This window comes from Onychomys torridus, chromosome 22 (assembly GCF_903995425.1).
Source record: "Onychomys torridus chromosome 22, mOncTor1.1, whole genome shotgun sequence".
Lineage (NCBI taxonomy): Eukaryota > Metazoa > Chordata > Mammalia > Rodentia > Cricetidae > Onychomys > Onychomys torridus.
The window spans coordinates 29,318,120-29,337,664 of NC_050464.1; the positions used below are offsets into that span (position 1 = coordinate 29,318,120).

Below are 19,545 nucleotides of genomic sequence, written 5' to 3' on the forward strand. Positions count from 1 at the left end.
AGCAGTCAGTGCTCTTAACCTGAGCCATCTCTCCACATCCCTGATGTGTTTATCCTTATTTTATGTGTATGTGTCTTTTGCCTATACCATGTTCATGCAGTGCCTGCAGAGGCTAGAAGGAGGGCGTCAGGTTCCCACAAACTGGAGTTACGGATGGTTGTTAGCTAATTTATCTGGTTTGAGACAGGTCTCTGTATAACCCTGGCTGTCCTGGAACTTAATATATAGACTACACTGACCTTCAACTTCCTGCTTCTGTCTCCCAAGTCCTGGGATGAAAGGCATCTACCACCACACCTGACCCAATACATTTATCTCAACTCCTATTTCTTTATTGATTTATTAATATAGAGTAATAAATTCTTGCAGTTATAGTAGTTATTACTCTAAATGTATTTATAACAATCACAGTTGTTAAAATTCTTCAGACAAGTCAATTTTAAATTTTTCTTGACTTTAGGTATAATTACTCAAAAACTTTGCAATCTGGTATTTTTTTTTTTATAGTATATTTGTTTTTCTTTTTCTTTCTTTCCTTTTTTTTTCTGAGACAGGGTTTCTCTGTGTGGTTTTGGTTCCTGTCCTGGATCTCACTCTGTAGACCAGGCTGGCCTCGAACTCACAGAGATCTGCTTTGCTCTGCCTCCTGAGTGCTGGGACTAAAGACGTGCGCCACCACCGCCTGGCATTATAGTATATTTCTAACATAACTCTTCATTTTAAAACATGAAAAATCTAGTTGTCCAGATGGCTCAGTAGATAGTGTTCATTGCAGGAGGATGAGAGTTCTAATCCCCAGAATCTAGGTAATCCCAAGAGCCTACGGTGAGGGGGTGGGACGGGGTCTCCCAGCATGAAACAGCGGAGAAGAAACCCTACTTCAAACACGGTGGAAGGTGTGGACTGGAACGTAGGGTTGTCGTCTGCCCTCCACGTGCCGTGCATGTCTGGACTCACACTTGACTCCACACACACAGTGACCACACACATGCACGTATGCACATTCATGCACAGGTAGTGTGTGCACACCTATTAAGAACTCTCTGACAACTTACGTGGAAACTTGTTCTAGATCTGTGGAAGAACTACAGCTAAAGCTTACAAAGGCGAATGAAAACGCAAGTTTTCTGCAGAAAAGTATCGGGGAAGTAACTCTTAAAGCTGAACAGAGCCAGAAGGAAGCAGCGCAGAAGCATGAAGAGGAAAAGAAAGAACTGGAGCAAAAGTTGTCGGAACTGGTAAGGAGAAGTGAGGGGGACCGCTGGTAAAGCGGGTGGGTAGTCGCCCGGTAGCCAGATGCCTTACCCCTCCCGTTGGGTTCTTCAGGAGAAGAAGGTGGAAACAAGCCACACCCAGTGTCAGGACCTGAGAGCCAAGTATGAAAAAGCCAGTTCGGAGGAAAAAGCACAGCACGAAGAAGTCCTGCAGAACCTTCAGAAGATGCTGGTGGACAGAGAGGAGAGACTGAAGGCTGCTCAGGAGGCCAACAGAGATCTGATGCAGGACGTGGAGGAACTGAAAACACAGGCCAACAAAGCCAAAGTATGTTCTGGAGCAGAAATGGTGCGATTGTGTTATGTCTTAGCCAAGTTCCACGGAGGCTGCGAGAGAGCTTGGGGCATGTGTGTGCGGCCTGTTAAACTCTGTGTGCACGGCAGAGTGGTGAGCTACATCTTTGGTGGCTTTAAGTGTTTCGTACCAGCTGTTCTTCCTCGTAAGGGGTGGTGATGGCTATCAGTCTTCCCCTAACTGTACTTTGTAGCCATCACCACCCCTGTGCTGCTTGTCCCCAGCGGTCACAACCGCTCACTGTTGCCTGGCCTCTGTCTGCTTGCTTGCATAGACACTGTTTGGGGAAGCAGCTTCCTCTGATCTTGGCTGAGCCTGCTCCACCTTTCACTAGGGTTCAGAGAGACAAATGTCGGAAAAGCAGGAGGCAGAGGGCCAGGGAAGCAAGTGGGCATTGTGTTGTAACTGGAGGAGCGCAGCTGGCAAGCAGCGTCTTATAGGAAGAGTTAGAACTCTGGAGAGGGCTTTGAATGTCCCCAGGAAAGTTGTGGGAACTCACTGACAAGGAAGCTGGATTCAAGTAAATCAAGAGAATATCTTATTTGTTGGAAATAGTTAGAATTTGGTATACTGAATTTCAATTTATGGTGTCAAGATTGTATCTGCGCCCCAATATGTTTTTTGACTTTGGTAACTTCTTAAAGTTTACCCTTTATACTACTATTTAACTTTTTTATTGCTCAAACATTATTTTTGTCTTAATTTTTTAAAGATTTTATTCATTTATTATGTATACAGTGTTCTGCCTGCATGTGTCCCTGCAGGCCAGAAGAGGGCGCCAGATCTCATGGTTGTGAGCCATCATGTAGTTGCTGGGAATTGAACTCAGGACCTCTGGAAGAGCAGTCAGTGCTCTTAACCTCTGAGCCATCTCTCCAGCCCCTTAAATGTTTATTTTCAATGCATCAGAGAAATGTTTATGTATGAGTTTACTAGAAAGAAATTAGGAAAGCGAACTTGAAACTATTAAAAACCTCTTGTTAGGGGTAGGGATGTGGCTTAGTTGTAAGTTGTAGAGTACCAACCCACCCTGCCGGAGTATCAAATCCCAGGACTGAAACAGAATAGCAGTATAAAGCTCACAGTACCTTCTGTTAATAAGAGAACCATGTCAAGTGCATGTCAAGGGTAGTGGGTGCAGTTCTCTTGTCTGCACGCTGTCAGAGCTTCCTCCTGTACCCTCTTTCCTTACAAACACCCCAGCTTGATACACCACTTAATGGTGGCGGTGAGTCCCACGTTTAATGTCTCCTGTGTCTCAAAAGCCTTCAGTCTTGTAGACTACACCACAGCATTCTAGTGACTTGTGTGAAGCTACACTCACTTTGGTGGTTTTTTATAAAAGCCTTTTGGGCCAGGCAGTGGTGGTGCACGCCTTTAATCTCAGCACTTGGGAGGCAGAGCCAGGCAGATCTCTGTGAGTTCGAGGCCAGCCTGGTATACATAGCAAGATCTTGGACAAGCACCAAAACTACACAAAGAAACCCTGTCTCAGAAAACAAAACAAAACAAAACAAAACAAAAAACAAACACACAACAAAACAAAAAAACAACCCTTTGTTATCTGGATATTGGATTTCAATGAGTTACAAACTCTGGAGAGTCTGATGAGACCCAAGTGTGTCACCCCAAGGAAGTTTATGTATGCAGTCAGTAAGCTTTTTGCGTCACCCAAAACTCTGGTGTCTCTTCCAGTAGCCACCAGCTAGATGAGGCTGTGTAAAGTTAAATTTGTATAGCAGAAAATCCAGCTCTCTCAGTGCATTCAGTGCATTTCAAGAGCTCACTGGTCACATGCCTATCATGTACAGGAGCATGAATAATGTTAACATTTATGTCATCACAGAGGATTCTGGGTAATTTATCTTATAAATAGTACATTTAAAAAACATTTTCGTTGTAGCCAGCAAAGCCTAGAAATTAATCTGCATTTGAGTAACATGTATATGATACTGGGACTGACACTTTTAGCCTGTTGCCTCCCCTTCCTACTAAGGAAGGGCTAAAATACTGTTTCCCTTGCTACCTCTCATTTTAATTAAAATATACCCACTTTACTTGCTTTTGCCCCAGACATATACTTTTTATTTATTCGTTTGTTTGCTTATTTATTTATTTATTTATTTGCTTTTCCAAGACAGGGTTTCTCTGTGTAGCTTTGTGCCTTTCCTGGAAAACACTCTGTAGCCCAGGGTGGCCTCGAACTCACAGAGATCCGCCTACCTCTGCCTCCCGAGTGCTGGGATTAAAGGTATAGGCCACCACTGCCCGGCTCTGAATTATACTTCTGAAAATTCTTCTATGCCTCTTTTCTGACGTAGAAATAATTGGACAGAACTTTAGGAAAGTCTTATCCCTAGTGTGAAAACCAAACAGAAATGATGTCACACATCATTTCAAAGAGAAAAAGCCAGTAGGCACTTTGCAGTTAATTTTGCTTTGTATTGTCGTTTTATCCCATGCTTTTCTAGTTTTTATCCCTTTGTTATTCAGATCGTTTCTATGAAGCTCACCATAGAGAATTCTAAACTTGCCTGGCTTAGGCTGCATTAGGTTATTTGGGCTTGCGTTTGTCTGCTGGATTTCATTGTGTTCCATTCTTTCCATCTTTTGTTCCTGTAGTCGCTAACTTATTTGTTAACCTCAGCCAAAAAAGAGATTGAAGTAATGTCAGAAGAGCTGAGGGGTCTGAAATCAGAGAAGCAGCTCCTTGGGCAGGAGGCAAATGCTTTGCAGTTAGAGAAAGGTTCGCTTTTATCCAAGCTTGTAGAAGTGGAGACCAAGCTAACTCTGCTTCAGGAAGACCAACAGAAGCTGTGGGCAGTAAACGAAGCCCTCCATTTAGAGAAGGAGAAAGCCTCCGAAGGAAAGCAAGCTGCCGAAATGCGGTATCAGCAGGAGCATCGGGACAGAGAGTCTCTGGTGGCGGAGAGAGAGAGACTGCTGAAGGAGGTCAGTGTGATGCAGGAGGAGCTCCTGAAGGTGCACAGCGAGAAGGACGCCCTGGAAGCCTCCAAGGTGAGCATGCAGGTGCTCATTGAGGAGCTCCGCTTCTGCAAGGATAAGCTGATGGCCATGTCGGAGAAGGCCCGGGCGGAGAAGGAGCACCTGGAGGGGCAGCTCAAGAAGCTCACTGCCGAGAACATGTTCTTGTCCAAAGACAAAGATGACGTCATTCAGAAACTCCAGAGCTCCTACGAGGAGCTTGTCAAGGACCAGAAGTCCTTGGTCCAGGAGATTGAGGAGCTCACGACTGAGAAGAAGTCAGCTGCAGAGAAGCAGATGAGCCTCGACAACACCTGCCTCACCCTGAAGGCGGAGCGGGAGAGCCTTCTCCAGAACAACCGAGACCTGCAGTTTGAGAAGGACGCGCTGCGCCAGGGCCATGAAAAGCTGAGCGCCAGCCTGGAGGCCACCCTCCAGATCAAACAGCTGCTCAGCACGGAGGCAGAGACCCTGCGCACGCAGCTGGACTGTGCCAACAAAGCGCTGAGGAAGGCAGAGCTGGACGCGAGGCAGCTCCAGACCACCAACGCAAGCCTCACCAAACTCCTGGAAGAGGTGAAGACCTGCCGGGCCATCACGGACTCGGAGTGTATCCAGCTGCTCCATGAGAAGGAGAGCTTGGCAGCCTCTGAGAGGAAGCTCCTGGTGGAGAAAGAGGAACTGCTAAGTGAAAATCGAACCATCACTGAAAAGCTCAATAGGCACTCCGAAGAGGCCACACAGCTGGAGATGAGTCTAAATGAGAAGGTCTCGTACTTGACTTCTGAGAAGGAGGTGGCTTGCCAGAAGATCGCCAGGCTTAAAAAGCAGCAGGATAACCTCTTGAAAGAAAAATCAGCACTAGAGATGCAACATGGAGAGTTACTTGCCGAGAGGGACAATTCTATCAAGACCATAGGAGATCTTAAAAGGAAGTGTGACCAAGAGGCTTCCAACAGACGAATAGCCGTGCAGGAGAAGATGAGGCTGCTCAGTAACATTGACACTCTGAAGAAAGAGCTTCAGGAAAGAAAGAAGGAAAACCAGGAGCTGGCGAGCAGCAAGAGCGACCTCTCCTCGATGCTGAAGGAGGCTCAGGATGCCAAAAAGAGTCTTGAAAAAGAGCACACCAGCGTGATGCAGGCCAAGGAGAACTTGACCGCCGAGCTGAAGGCTTGCTGCTCTGAGAAGGACGTCTTGCTGAGGGATGGCTTGAGCCTGCGAGAAGAGTGTCAGAAGTTAAACGAGAAGGTCCGTGAAATCCAGCAGACGTTAATCCTGGAGGAGGAGGCCAGGGCAAAGGAGAACGAGGCCTCTTTATTTGATAGCAACAAGCTTCATGGGAGAATCGTGCTCTTGGAGGAGGAGATCCAGGGCTTGAGGGCGTGCACGGAGCAGCTGCAGACTGAGAATTTCACACTTGTCCAAGAGAGAACCGACTCGGAGCAAAAGGTGGTAGAGATCATCAAGGAAAAAGAGCTCCTGAGTGCAGAAACAGCCCAGCTTGCTGCCAACATTGAGACCCTCAAAAGTGACTTTGCTGCCCTTTCCAAGTCCAAGGTGGAATTACAGGAGCTCCACAGCTGCCTCACCAAGATCCTGGATGACCTCCGGCTGAACCATGAGGTGGCCGTGACCGAGAGAGACGAGGTGCTTCAGGACAACAAGAACCTCCTGGCCGAGAAAGGGGAAATGATGCGGAGGGCTGAAGAGGTCCTGAAGGAGAAGGAGCAGCTGGAGGAGAGCTACTTCATCCTCCAGAAGGAGATTAGCCAGCTGGCCCAGAGCAACAACCACATTTCAGCCAGCCTCCTAGAGTCCCAAAGTGAAAACCGTGCTTTGAGAAAAGACAAGAACAAGCTTACCCTTAAGATTAGAGAGCTTGAGACCCTCCATTCATTCACGGTAAAGTGAGAGGTTCACCTGTTGAGCACCCAGACTCCTCACTAACTGCACTAACACTAGTGGCTTAGGAGATTTCTCTTGCGTGCAGCCGAGGGAAATCTACCTGAGTAAGCCAACTGTGTGTGTGTGTCCAGGTTTTCGTTACAACTGGGACGGTTGATTCATTACTGAATGTCTGATTGTAGTAGTCTCCCCTCATTTCAGAAAGACCTGAAAACTGTGAATAAAAAAAGTCATTTTTTCCCTTTAACTTGAGGAGAAGCTTTGTTAACTGTAAAAGTTAACCGTTTCTTGAGATTTCAGAGCAGTCTTAGAATGTGTACTACTGAAATCGAGCCTGCTATTTGGCTGGTATTCCCATCATTGTATCTGTCCATTTGGAGGTGGGAGCTCCCACTGAAATCTCTGTGGCTGAGGGTAGAGCATGGCAATAATACAAAATTCTCATGAACATCATTAAACCCACCAAAGGAAATTGTAATCAGATGTCTTCAAATAGTTTTATGATTGTTTTTGACATTTAGTAGCTAAGATTTGTATTCCTATATACATCTTTTTTATTCACAGATACAGTTATATCCATTACTCCATTTCTCATAGATTTTCCCATTCAGTGCTTCTCATGGAACATTTCATCCTTAAATAATGCCCAAATAATTTATATTATTATATGAAAAATTCTTAGCTTAAATTGATTTCAGAAGCCCCAAATTGAAATAGCCAGAAAAATATTCTACACTTACACCAATAAATTTAAGAGCCATTCAGTTATATAGGATTGTTATGCTTCATTATCACCAACAGTCTGTCAAATGTAAGTCAAGATGTGAACCCATGCTGGTCAGAGGAAGCTGGATGTAGGTTGAGAGGGATGTGAGGACATGGAGATGGTTTCAGAGTTGACTTCATGACAGATGCTCTGGGAAGGGTCCACGACCCTGTTCTCCCCCACAGTATACACTTCCTGTCTCGGTTTGTGTGCCTGAGGGTTGTTGACTCTCATCCTCTGTGTGCTGCTTACCACACAGACTCTGAGAGCAGCCAGTGCCTCCTGAATGCCCCGACTGTGCCAGGAGAGAGTGCCTTTTCCGGGTCCTGACTCTGTCTCCCTGTGCTTAGGCTGCTCAGAGTGCAGAAGACGCCATGCAGATCATGGAACAGATGACCAAAGAGAAGACGGAAACACTGGCCTTCCTGGAGGACACCAAGCAAACCAACGCAAAACTGCAGCGTGAGGTAACCAGGCTTAATTGTGTTCATCTGTTCATAGAACAGCCTGCCAACTTCATAGGATGTTGGTCACTTACCTCAGAGTGCGTCCTTTTGAAGTGTGGACATAAAACATTTGATCTATGTTAGAGATCTGTGTACACTGTGCCATGATACTGTTGAAATAAATTACTTCGTTACTTACTAATAGCACTGCCCTTTACACTAGGTGACACCAGGTATGGTGATTGGGAGGTAAGGCAGGATTAGGAATTCAAGGGTAGCCTGGGCTATATGAGGTTCTGTCTAAACCAATGAACAACCCCCAAAGTGAAAAGGAAGGTCTAATATTATGGTGTTCTTAGATAACTACTTAGTGATAACACTTCCTTTTTTTTTCTTCTTCCTGGAGCTGAGGACCGAACCCAGGGCCTTGAGCTTGCTAGGCAAGCGTTCTACCACTGAGCTAAATCCCCAACCCCGTGATGACACTAATTCTTCATATCCTTCCTTTTTATCCTACACATTTCCCCCCCTCAACTTTCTCCTAATTTGGAGCCACCAAATTCCACTTCCTCGGCCCCGATACAGGCTTTTTCTTGGCCTAGTTCAGTGTTTACATCCTCTTGTGTTATCTTGAGTCATTTCTAGAGCTAGACAACTTTGTGACATCAGGTTATTTCTGTTCTATCTACAAGTAGCATTTCCCCTTTGGACCTTTCTCTGATGCTCTGTTCCCATCTTCTCGGCTCCTGAAACTCCTTTCTCAAAAGCTGCTATCTGAAGAGCCAGTCGCTCCACTGAAGTGGGATGTGCAGCTCTCTGTAGCTCCTGGTGCTTTCCCCAGGCGGGTGACATTCAGAGAGCTGCTCAGAGGAGGAGACCGCCAGGCGGAATAGCTACCCGAGGACCAGGCCTCCTCAGGCAAGGCTAAAGATCATGGCCTTCCCAAATAGACATTTTGAGGTAATTAGGGTAGATAAAAGTTTACAGGGAGTGCACACAGATGACAATTGAAATTAGAAGCCTGAAAAAGATTTTCCTAGAGGATGGGGTCAGGCAGTGTTGTGTCTGTTATTGCCAGACCACAACGTGGGCCCATTACAGTGCTTTATTTCCTTCGTTCATGAATCCAGGGTGTTAAAGATCATCGAGAGGAAGGTGGTGATGTTCACATTAGCCTGGTACTTTCTAGAATTCTGGTTGATGGCATGTGACATAACAAAGGGTCAGCTTCCTCCTCTGTCTAGAAGAGATAAAGCCCAGATGGCTGGCCTGGCCCTGTCACACCTTGTGTGGTGAATGGATAGAACAAGCTCATCTTGGTAGATACTCTGTTCCTGGATCTCCAGCCACCCTCCCTAGCTTCCCATCAGTTACCTCCAGCTCATGAAATGCCTGGCCTTTCCACTAGAGGGCAGGCAGGCACTAAGACAGTGCTGGACAGTGGTGGGATGGAGCGTGCGTGCGTGCGTGCGTGCGTGCGTGCGTGCGTGTGTGTGTGTGTGTGTGTGTGTGTGTGTGTGTGTGTCTGTCCTTCAGTCTCACTGCATGGCTGCTTCCTCCTCGTGTGTGTGTGTGTGTGTGGGGGGGGTGCACGCCCTTCAGTCTCACTGCATGGCTGCTTCCTCCTCAAGAAATTGCAGATGGATAACAATCTTTCCCCCAGTTGACAAATGGTTGATTCAAATAAGTTTTGTAAGGAGAATTGCATAAGTTTAGAACTGACATTGATTGGGAAGTGTCTCCTGTATTTAGTGAGGGAGAGGAAAGAAGTTTTTGTTTCATTACAGATTGATCCTTGATAATGTCACTGTTTGACAATCTAGTTCTTACTTTTTTTTCTTTTCTTCTTCTCCTCCCCCCCCCCCCCCCCCCCAGACAGGGTTCCTCTGTGTAGCTTTGGAGCCTGTCCTGGACTAGCTCTGTAGCCCAGGCTGGCCTCGAACTCACAGAGATCCGCCTGCCTCTGCCTCCCGAGTGCTGGGATTAAAGGCGTGCGCCACCACCGCCTGGCTAGTTTTTGCATCTTAAAGATGGATTTTTTGGAATGGCAACTTCAGTGGCACGTACTGAGGACTGTACAAGAAACTAAGAAACAGACAGCTAGAAGCACGCAAGACTAAGGGTAGCTTCTGTTGTAATATGCACTAGCACTTTAGTTGGACCTTTTGGCCAGGTGTGCAGGAAGTGAAGGACTTGTCATTTGTAACCTCTTCTCCAGATGACTCTCCCTGCCGCTTATTACATATGACTAATTTCATCTATTTCTAAATACGTGTTTTTGTGACTCATTTATCCAGCCATGTCACTGAAAAATGATTTCATCAATTTTTTTTTTATCTTTGTCTTTAAGTTGGACACACTGAAAGAAAACAACTTGAAAAATGCGGAAGAGCTGAACAAATCGAAAGAACTTCTCAATGAAGAGGCTCAAAAAATGGAAGAATTCAAGAAAGAAATGTAAGTTTATCTCCTTTGAGGGGAATTATTTTAAGTTTTAAAAAGGAAAGCATCACCATTTTTAAAGTGTTTGAAGGTTTGTAAAGTAGTTGCCTATCTGTTCCCCACAGTCATTTTCCACCAGCAGATTCAGTGACCACTGTTAGAACACAGCTAAGCTGAAGATCAGAGGGAGCTGGGCTGGTTGTGAAGGAAGAAACATGGGGTTTGAGTATGACCTTGTAAAGCTATACAAACCCACAGATGGCGATGTTTCAAAGTTAAATTTGTGTGTTCACATAATAGGTGGTCACAACACGTAGAACTATGAGGTCTTTTTATTATTAAATCCTTCAAATGTTGGGCATGATGGTGCACACCTTTAATCCCAGCACTTGGGAGACTGAGGCAGGTGAATCTCTGTGAGTTCAAGGCCAGCCTGGGCTACACAGTTGGTGTACGGCTGTTACATGGAGAAGCCCTGTCTCAAAAATAACTAAATAGTAAAAATAAATCTCTCAAATCTTTTTTCTTTAATAATAGAAAAGGAGTCAGACATGGTGGTACATGTCTATAATCCCAAGTACTTGAGAGTTTAAGACAGAATGGTCGTTGCGAATTAAAGGTCAGCCTGTCCTACATGGTAAATTGCAGGTCAGCCTGGGCTATAGAATGAGACCCTGTCTAAAAAAAAAAGAAAGGAAGGAAGGAAGAAAATAAAATTAAAATACCCAGCATATCATTTTCAAGATTTTCAATGTCTGTCTATCCCCAATCCCTTGATTATAAAGTAATCAAGTCTTCTGATATAGATAGTAATTTGGAAAACTTTCTCTTGGGATTTTCCCATCAGCCTACTGCCTAACTTCAAGCTGACTGTGTTAACTGCAGTGACACCACCTAAGCCCTTGCCTTTCCAGCTTGGTTGTTTACATTTGCCAGAGATTGGTGTTTATATGGCACTGTAAGTGATGGTTAGTTAGTGTGTGGATTTCCTTTGATCTTTGGGTTGATAACTGCACCATGTCCACTGGGAACCTAGAGATCCAGAGCCAGTCAGTCTGGTGAGTCCATGTGTCCTTCACATCGGGAACAATTAGGCCAAGAAGGAAGTGCAGAAGGACTATGTGGTTCCTGCCCTCCGGGCTTTACATCATTTATAATTCTAGTAAATTGATGATATTCAAGCAAAATTAAAGGTGTCAGTTCCAAACTTCTGTTACTGTACCATCGACCTCAGTCTTGGATCCACCACTAGGTATGGGAGCTCCCATCTGTAATTCCCACACTTGGGGTTCTGAAGCAGGAGGATGGCAACAAGGTTGAGAGCAGGTCAACTCAAGATGCGGAGATTGTCTCTAAAAAAAGCCTGAAAACTCGAGGGAATTAGCATGTGCATCGCCTCCCCTGAGAGGCCTTTAAGTTCTTCCAGGAAGCAGGCTGCTGAGATGGGTAGTGGGTAAAGGTGGATCTCTGACTGTGAGGCCGGCCTCATCTACAGAGTGAGTTCCAGGCCAGCCAGAGCTAGACAATGAGACCCTGTCTCGAAATAAATGAATGAAATAAATTCTCCTCGGAATGGTTTGATCTGAGCTACTCAGCGGATGTCTTGATCAATTCCCTTCATCTCTTAGGAGTTGCCAACAACCCCATCCTCCAGGCTCACAGATGTACAGCTGTGATTAGTCACCAGGAGAGTGGTGTTTCTTTAGCCTGCCAGAGACAAATAGAACAAATAGGAGACTGATCACTGAGACCAAAATAAATGAATGAATGAATGAATGAATGAATGAATGAATGCATTTGTTGAAAAATAACAATTTAGGATCAGGCATGGGGGCTCACACCTTTAATTCTAGCATTTGGAGGTAGAGGCAGACAGATCTCTGTGAGTTGGAGGCCAGGCTGGTTAACATAATAAGTTTCAGGACAGCCAGGGCTACATAATGAGTCTCTGTCTCAAAAAAGAAAAGAAAGATAACAACAATAATTTAGGGGCTGGGAGATAGCTCCATTTATCAAGTGCTTGCTGGGCAAAAATGATGACCTGAGTTGAAATCCCAAGCATCTACATACAAAGCTGAGCATGGTGGTACATATCTATAACCCCAGTGTTGGTTTATCTAAGCTGTTCTATTTATGAATAAAGACCTGGGAGTCAGATGTTGGGGTGAAAACCTGCTAGATCAGAGGGGCCAAGAAACAGCCAGCTGCCAGGCAGTGGTGGCACACACCTTTAATCCCAACACTCAGCGGCAGAGGCAGGTGGATCTCTGTGAGTTTGAGGACTGCCTGACCTAAAGAATGAGCTCTAGGACAGCCAGAGCTGTTACACAGAGAAACCCTGTCTTGGGGAAGGGGAAAAAAAAAGCAACCAGCTGACCTTCTTTTTTAGCTTGGAGACCAAGCAAGAGAGTGTTTTTCTACACCACCCCCAACCAAAAAGGACCTCCCTACCCCTTCCTGTGCATCTCTCTACCTGGGTCCTCCGTACTCTCTAGGGCTCATGCTTGTCAACTAGTTGCTGGCTCTGCCCCCTGATCCAAGGTTAATTTTATTAATACAGTCTTGGAGTTTCACAGTGTAGTCAAATATTCCACAACACTCCGGTGCTGTGGGGCAGAGAAAGGAGGATCCTTGGAGTTTGCTGGCCATGTATTATAGCTGAAATGGTAAGCTTGGGTTCAGGGAGTGTCTCAGTTAGGGTTTCTATTGCTGTGGAGAGACACCATGACCACAGTAACTCTTATAAAGGAGAACATTTCATTGGGACTGACTGACAGTTCCGAGGTTTAGTCCATGATCATCGTGGCAGGAAGCATGGTGGCATTCAAGCCACCATGGTGCTGGAGAGGAAGCTGAGAGTTCTACATCTGGATCAGCAGGCAGCAGGAAGAAACTGCCACATTGGGCCTAGCTTAAGTATCTGGAACCTCAAAGACCACCCCCAGTGACACTTCCTCCGAGACCTCACCTCCTAATAGTGCCACCCCCAGGGACACTTCCTCCGAGACCTCACCTCCTAATAGTGCCACCCCTATGGGGTCTATGGGGGCCATTTTTATTCAAACCACTACGGAGAGAGACCTGATCTCAAAACATAAAGTGGAGAGTGACTGAGTACCTCTAGCCTCTGCCCACATGTCATACACACTCACATGCACACTTGCACATACACGTTCACATATAAATAAGAACACACACCACACACAAACATTTTAGTGACATTCAGAGACGGTGGATTCAAGTATAGTTTAGCAGTTTTTCCCTGTGACGCAAGTAGTTCTGCTCCCTGGAGTGTGGGGCACCGAGGTGTTGCTGGTCCCCCATCACTATAGTCCTCCTCATGAGCACTCTCTGAGCCACGTTAGATGCCGGAGGGGCAGAGCCACGGTGGACCTAACCAGGAGAGCGCTGTGTTTCGATAACATTCTCATTGTACACTGATCATTGCATAGGACTAGTCCTTCAGTGAGTCTGCCCACTCAGTGCCTCACTTAATTGTGTCCTATCACTCTTCCCAATTTGTGTAGTGTTGCACAAATCCTAAATGGTCTTGTAATAAAAACCAAAGCCAGATATTGGGGTACATGCTGAAAGATCAGAGGAGACAAGCCACAGCCTCTTCTCACCCCGCCAACTCCTCAGCCATAAAGAGAAGATCCTGTCTCCACGAATCCTCAGTCTGAATGCCTGTGAGTCCTTAGCGGAAAGGGCCTAATTTCTGTCTCCTCCCGCCTTGTGTTCCTTTCTCCCCCCAGCCATTTCACTTCCTGTCTCAACCTTCCTAGTGCTGGGATTAAAGACTTGTGACTCCCAAGTGCTAGGATAAAAGGTGTGTGCCAACTGCCCAGTCCTCTGTGGCTAACTCTGGCTGGCTCTGTCCTCTGATCTTCAGGCAAGCTTTATTTCTTAGATTACAAATAGATCACCACAGTGTAGGAACAGGGTCGTGTAGCTTGAGTTTTTCTGATCCTGCCTGGCCCACAGTCAGGACAAATCTCTCACCCGCCAGCCCCATAGCCGCTCAGACCCAACCAAGTAAACACACAGAGACTTATATTGCTTACAAACTGAGTGGCCGTGGCAGGCTTCTTGTTATCTACTTCTTCTATCTTAAATTAACCCATTTCTATTAATCTATACTTTGCCATGTGGCTTGTGGCTTACCTGTACCTTACACCTTGTTTGTCATGGCGGCGGCTGGCAGTGTCTGTCTGCCTCAGCCTTCTACTTCCCAGAATTCTCCTCTCTCCTTGTCCCGCCTATACTTCCTGCTTGGCTACTGGCCAATCAGTGTTTTATTTATTAACCAATCAGAGCAACACATTTAACATAGAGACCATCCCACAGCAGGGTCGTACTTATAAAGAGACAGACAGTGGCTCAGTGCAGGAGGAGAGTTGCATGCTTAGCATGTGTGAGGTGTTGAGTCTCAAAGCAAGGGTGGGGGAAGGTTGTCCTCATGGCTGGATGTGGCGGTGCATGCCTGTAACCCCTGAAGTCAGGAGACAGAAGCCGGAGGACGACTCCAGTTTCAGGTCAGCTGTGCTATCTAGTGAGAACCTGGCTCACCTCTACCCCTAGTTTGTCTTGGTGCCCTGCTTCATGCCTGTGGACGGAGTGGAAGGAAAAGACAGAAAGATGCCCGCTGCTGTCACAGCAACAGAAGCCTGTCTGTCTTCCGATACTGCCCCGGGGGAAGTTGCTGAGACGACAGAGGAGCAGGCCTGTGCCAGGGCTGCTTTAGAGTCTCTGCCCACTAGGCTTGGGGAAATTCCCTCTTCCTGCCCGGGACAAGGCACCCCGCGGCTAGATCTTAGCTCCGCATAGAAACTAGTGGAAGGAGGCCTGGGGAGCTGGTGAAAGTCCTGGCCTGTGACTCTGCCTTTGTCTTGGCCACACTTCAAGGCAAGGACATCTGCTTTCAAAGGACAGTGTGATGGGAACAGTACTTCTCGGGTGCTTTGCATTCCTTAGTTGATTCTTCATTGCCTAAAGCTAGAGAATAAGCAGCTGCTGTGTGTGTGTGTGTGTGTGTGTGTGTGTGTGTGTGTGTGTGTGTGTGCCCATGTGCTCCAGAGCTGTGGTGTTTGTCCTCACCTGATTGTGCTGCCTGGAGAAACTGGTGCCAGAGGAGTGGCAGCCACGTGCTGACCCAGCTCCCTCCTGGGACCATTGTTCTAACAACTGGGAACCAGCACTTGGGAGACAGTATTCTTCCCTCCGTGTTCCCCGCTAGCATTGCTTCAAGAGAACCCTTGACTTTGGTTAGCCAGCTCTTCATTTCAGGGAGAGCAACAATGAAGTAGCTTCCCAGTGCTGTGGGATTTTTTTTTTTTTTAAAGATTTATTTATTTATTATATATACAGAAGAGGGCACCAGATCTCATTACAGGTGGTTGTGAGCCACTATGTGGGTGCTGGGAATTGAACTCAGGACCTCTGGAAGAACAGTCAGTGCTCTTAACCTCTAAGCCATCTCTCCAGCCCCTGCTGTGGGATTTTTATCTTAGAAGTGACGAAACAGTCTAATTTTTTTATCTCTACCTAGCTGGTTTAGTAAGAAATCTAGACTGAATTTAACTTAATAATCTGCCTTGGAAAACCAAAATAAATAAATTCATGAGCAAAATGTAAGTCAGTATCAACAATGTTTATTTTGTCTCTCACCTTAAAGTTGGCTAATATTTTCTGTCTTGTCCTGTACAAAGAAGAGTTTTAAAATTGGTGAAGTGGCTGGGAAATGGCTCAGTGGTACAGTGATTGCTGTGCAAGCGTGTGGGCTGACTTTGGACGCCTCGTACCCGTGTAAAAGCCGAATTGACTGCTGCACACCTGTGGTGCCGCTCGGTGCTGGGAGGCAGCAAGAGGAAGATTCCGGGGACTTGCTGGTGTCGTCTAGCTGGCTCAGGGAGAGAACTGTCTTATAAAGAAGTCATCCAGTGTGGACCTCTGGCCTCACCTGTGTATGCACACACTTGCATGTGCACCCGTGAACACACACACAAAGTTGTTAGAAATCTTTGCTTGTTTCTTGTAGTGTTTGAGATGGAACCCAGCTCTGTGGAGTTGCTTCTCCTTTTCCGTCTTTACATGAGTCCTGGGGATTAAACTTTGAGTCGTCAGGCTTATGTGGCAAGGGCTTTACCTGCTGAGCCCCAGTGGCCATTTTAAAAATAGCTTTGGTTTCTTTTTTTTTTTTTTTTTTTTTTTTTTTAGTTGTTTTAGTTTTTTCAAGACAGGGTTTCTCTGTGTAGCTTTGGAGCCTTTCCTGGAGCTCACTCTGTAGACCAGGCTGGCCTCGAACTCACAGAGATCCGCCTGGCTCTGCCTCCCAAGTGCTGGGAATAAAGGCGTGCGCCACCACCGCCCGGCCTAACTTTGGTTTCTTATTTGAAGTTTTTTATTGTAGGTTCTTTCTTTTTTTTTTTTTAACTAAGCAAGTGCTGTACCACTGAGCCACACCACCAGCCCACAGAACGCTTGTTTGTTTTGTGTTTGCTTTTTGAGACAAGATCACTCTCTAGCCCTAACTGTCCCTAGAGCTTGCTGTGTAGATCAGGCTAGCCTCAGGCTAGCCTCAGGCTTGCAGAGATCCACCTTCCTCAGCCTCCTGAGTGCTGGAATTAAAGGCATGCGTCACTACACCCAACCTCACAGTGTTTTCAAAAACTGTGTTCAACTGGAAGTTTGTGTCTCTGTGAAAGTGTTAAAGAGGCAGAAGAGGAACAGAGGAACATAAACATCACTGCTGACAGCCGGTGTGTGTGTGTGTGTGTGTGTGTGTGTGTGTGTGTGTGTGTGTGTAAGGCTAGCTTTCGAAACAGCAAGACGGTGTGTCAATAAACAGAGAAGTTCCTTTTTCCTTTTTTCTTTTTTTTTTTTCTTTCTTTCTTTCTTTTTTTTTTTTTTTTTTGAGGCGGGGTTTCACTGTGTAACAGCCCTGTCTGACCTGATACTCAGTCTGTAGCCCAGGCTGGCCTAGAACTCACAGAGATCTGCCCACCTCTGCTTCTAGAGTGCTGGGATTGAAGGCGTGTGCCACCACTGCCTGGCTAATAAAAAAGTTCCTGTGAAGTCAGTGACAGCCTGAGAAATACAGTATTTAGTTTATGATGGTTGCATCATAAGTAAAATCTTCTGATCTGTCAAGTGTTAATGGACTTTAGCCAGTCAGTGAAGTCAATGAACTTAAGTTATGTGTGGGGTGCGACGGGGTGTGTGTGTGTGTGTGTGTGTGTGTGTGTGTGTGTGTGTGTGTGTGTCTATATCTCTTAGTTTGCCTCCCTGTCGCTGTGATAAATACCACAACCAAAAGCAACTTGGAGAAGAAAGGGCTTATTGGGCGTATAGGTTACAGTCTATCATTGAGGGAAGCCAGAGTAGGAACCTGAGGCATGAACCCAAACAAAGAGCAATGAGGACTTCGGCTTACTGGCTCCCTCTCAGACTCAGGCTCAGCTTCCTTCCTTATACAGCAGATGACCACCTGCCACCCCTACATCAGTCAACCATTAACAAAATGTCCCACAGGCATGCCCCTAGGCCGCTCTGATGGAGGCAGTTTCTCTGTTGGGCTCCCCTCTCCCCAGGCATGCCAAGGTCTATGTGACTTTGACAGAAACTAACTGACGGCACCTGTGGACGCTGGTGGGTAGATGGATTGATAGACTCACAATTAGAATTTTTTCTCAGCTTTTCTGTACTTATTAAATACACATCTTTGTAAAAACTTAATTTAGTGTGCTAAGAGAATTTCTGTGTAGATGTATTCTCCTAAATCTTCATGTGGTCATCGTAGAGTATATGATATATAGATAGATGGAGAATTAAAAATTGAGAAAATTGAAGTTGCCAAGCACTGCCACCCATTAGACAATTGAAGTTAAAAATAGATGCCCTCATGCATCAGCAAATGGATTCATACCCAGATGACTGGATTCAGAATCCAGCCACGTCTGACAGCTCGCTAAGAAGAGTTTACCCAGCATAGACCTACTTAAAACTCAAAATTGCTTCAAAACCTTCTGTGGCGTAAAACTAGGATCTAGTGAGGAAGTAAAAATATTTTGAATAGCCATATGTAAAAGATAATAGTTCAGAATGTATGTTTAGGTTAATCTTACTAATGAGAAAATGCCTAATAATGTCTACCTTATTGTGTTGGCATTTATGATATGAGTTAGCTGGCAGCCTGTGTTATGTTTTTATTTGCTTCTTTTAATTAACAATTAGCATTGTAGAAAGAATACCATCAAATAACTGCTATTTACTTAGAAAAAAATTCCTTTGGGCATTTCACTTTCCTTTGTCCTAAAAATATACTCAGATTCACAACAGCACCTGACTGATGGACACTGGTAAATGGGACCACTGGATTTTCATTTCGGCAAGAGAGAATTAGATGAAAAGATCTACGCCTCCGGAACAAAGTGCCTTGGCGGCCCACTAAATCACTGTCACCAGAGTGGGTTTCAGGATAATTATCTATCAGAAATTCTCCTAAAGATGAAGGCTATACTGGCCACGTCATTTGCCATCTCTTTTCCAGCAAAATTTGCTTTTGTGTGGGGTGTGGGTGGTAATAGAGTAGAGATAGTGTTTGTTAGGTATTTTAAAATGTCATAATTCTGGTCAGCCAATCTCCTTTTGAGAGATTAAAATGTGACCTTCATGTAGCTAACGCGGTCCCTTGTTATTACGGATCTTATCAGGCACGTGACCCAGGTCTATTTTCCCCTGGTGCTGTGAAGCTGTTGTCTCCCACAGTTTCCTTGCTTGTCTTGTTTCTATGGTAACCCTGCACTTGCTGTCCTTGCAGAGAAGCCCTAAAGCAGGCAGCCGCTGAGAAGTCCCAGCAGCTTTCCGCACTGGAGGAAGAGAACGCCAAACTTGCCGAGGAACTGGGGAGAACGCGGGAGGAAGTCACCAATCATCAAAAGGTCAGTGGACCTTCGGGGGGCTTAGATCCGGGGTGCTGCTGGCATCTGCTCTTCCCACAGCGTTCCTAGAGGCTACTCAGGTTTGCTCTGGGCGGTTTACCTGCCTTACGCGGCTCCTTGCTTTCAGGGAGGCACACTGCTATAGAAGGTGGGTCGCAGTGAATTGACAGGTCCACTAACACGGCACACACGCTAGCAGCACCAGCACCAGACCTTGCAAGCAATGAGCAAAGCTCCTTGCTAGATTAGTCCTCAAGCAGTGCACTGAAAATCCAAAAATCAAACATCTTCTCCCTACCGCAACTTTGATTCCAAATTTATTTTTCCTTGACATTTTTCCCCCTATTTTGCTGAAATTGGTCTTAAGGATATGGATTCTAAAGATATGGTTTTGGTGTGAAGTTACCGGTTGGTCTTGGTTGTTAGTAATTTCCCAATAGACTTGTGAATATGTGTGTGATGATTTGTGGAATCCTACCTAGAGTGCATC

The 19,545-nt window shown here is 45.7% G+C and overlaps 1 protein-coding gene across 24 annotated transcripts in view; it reads left to right on the forward strand.

The window, feature by feature from the left end:
- Window positions 1–19,545, forward strand: part of Clip1 (CAP-Gly domain containing linker protein 1) — a 117,803-nt gene that overhangs the window by 71,826 nt on the left and 26,432 nt on the right. For all 24 annotated transcript variants that reach the window (XM_036172417.1, XM_036172439.1, XM_036172431.1 and 21 more), the window contains 5 exons: window positions 1,073–1,238; window positions 1,327–1,542; window positions 7,579–7,695; window positions 10,025–10,131; window positions 18,935–19,055. In XM_036172417.1, the coding sequence (XP_036028310.1) occupies window positions 1,073–1,238; window positions 1,327–1,542; window positions 7,579–7,695; window positions 10,025–10,131; window positions 18,935–19,055 (727 nt within the window). The remainder of the gene's footprint in view (window positions 1–1,072; window positions 1,239–1,326; window positions 1,543–7,578; window positions 7,696–10,024; window positions 10,132–18,934; window positions 19,056–19,545) is intronic.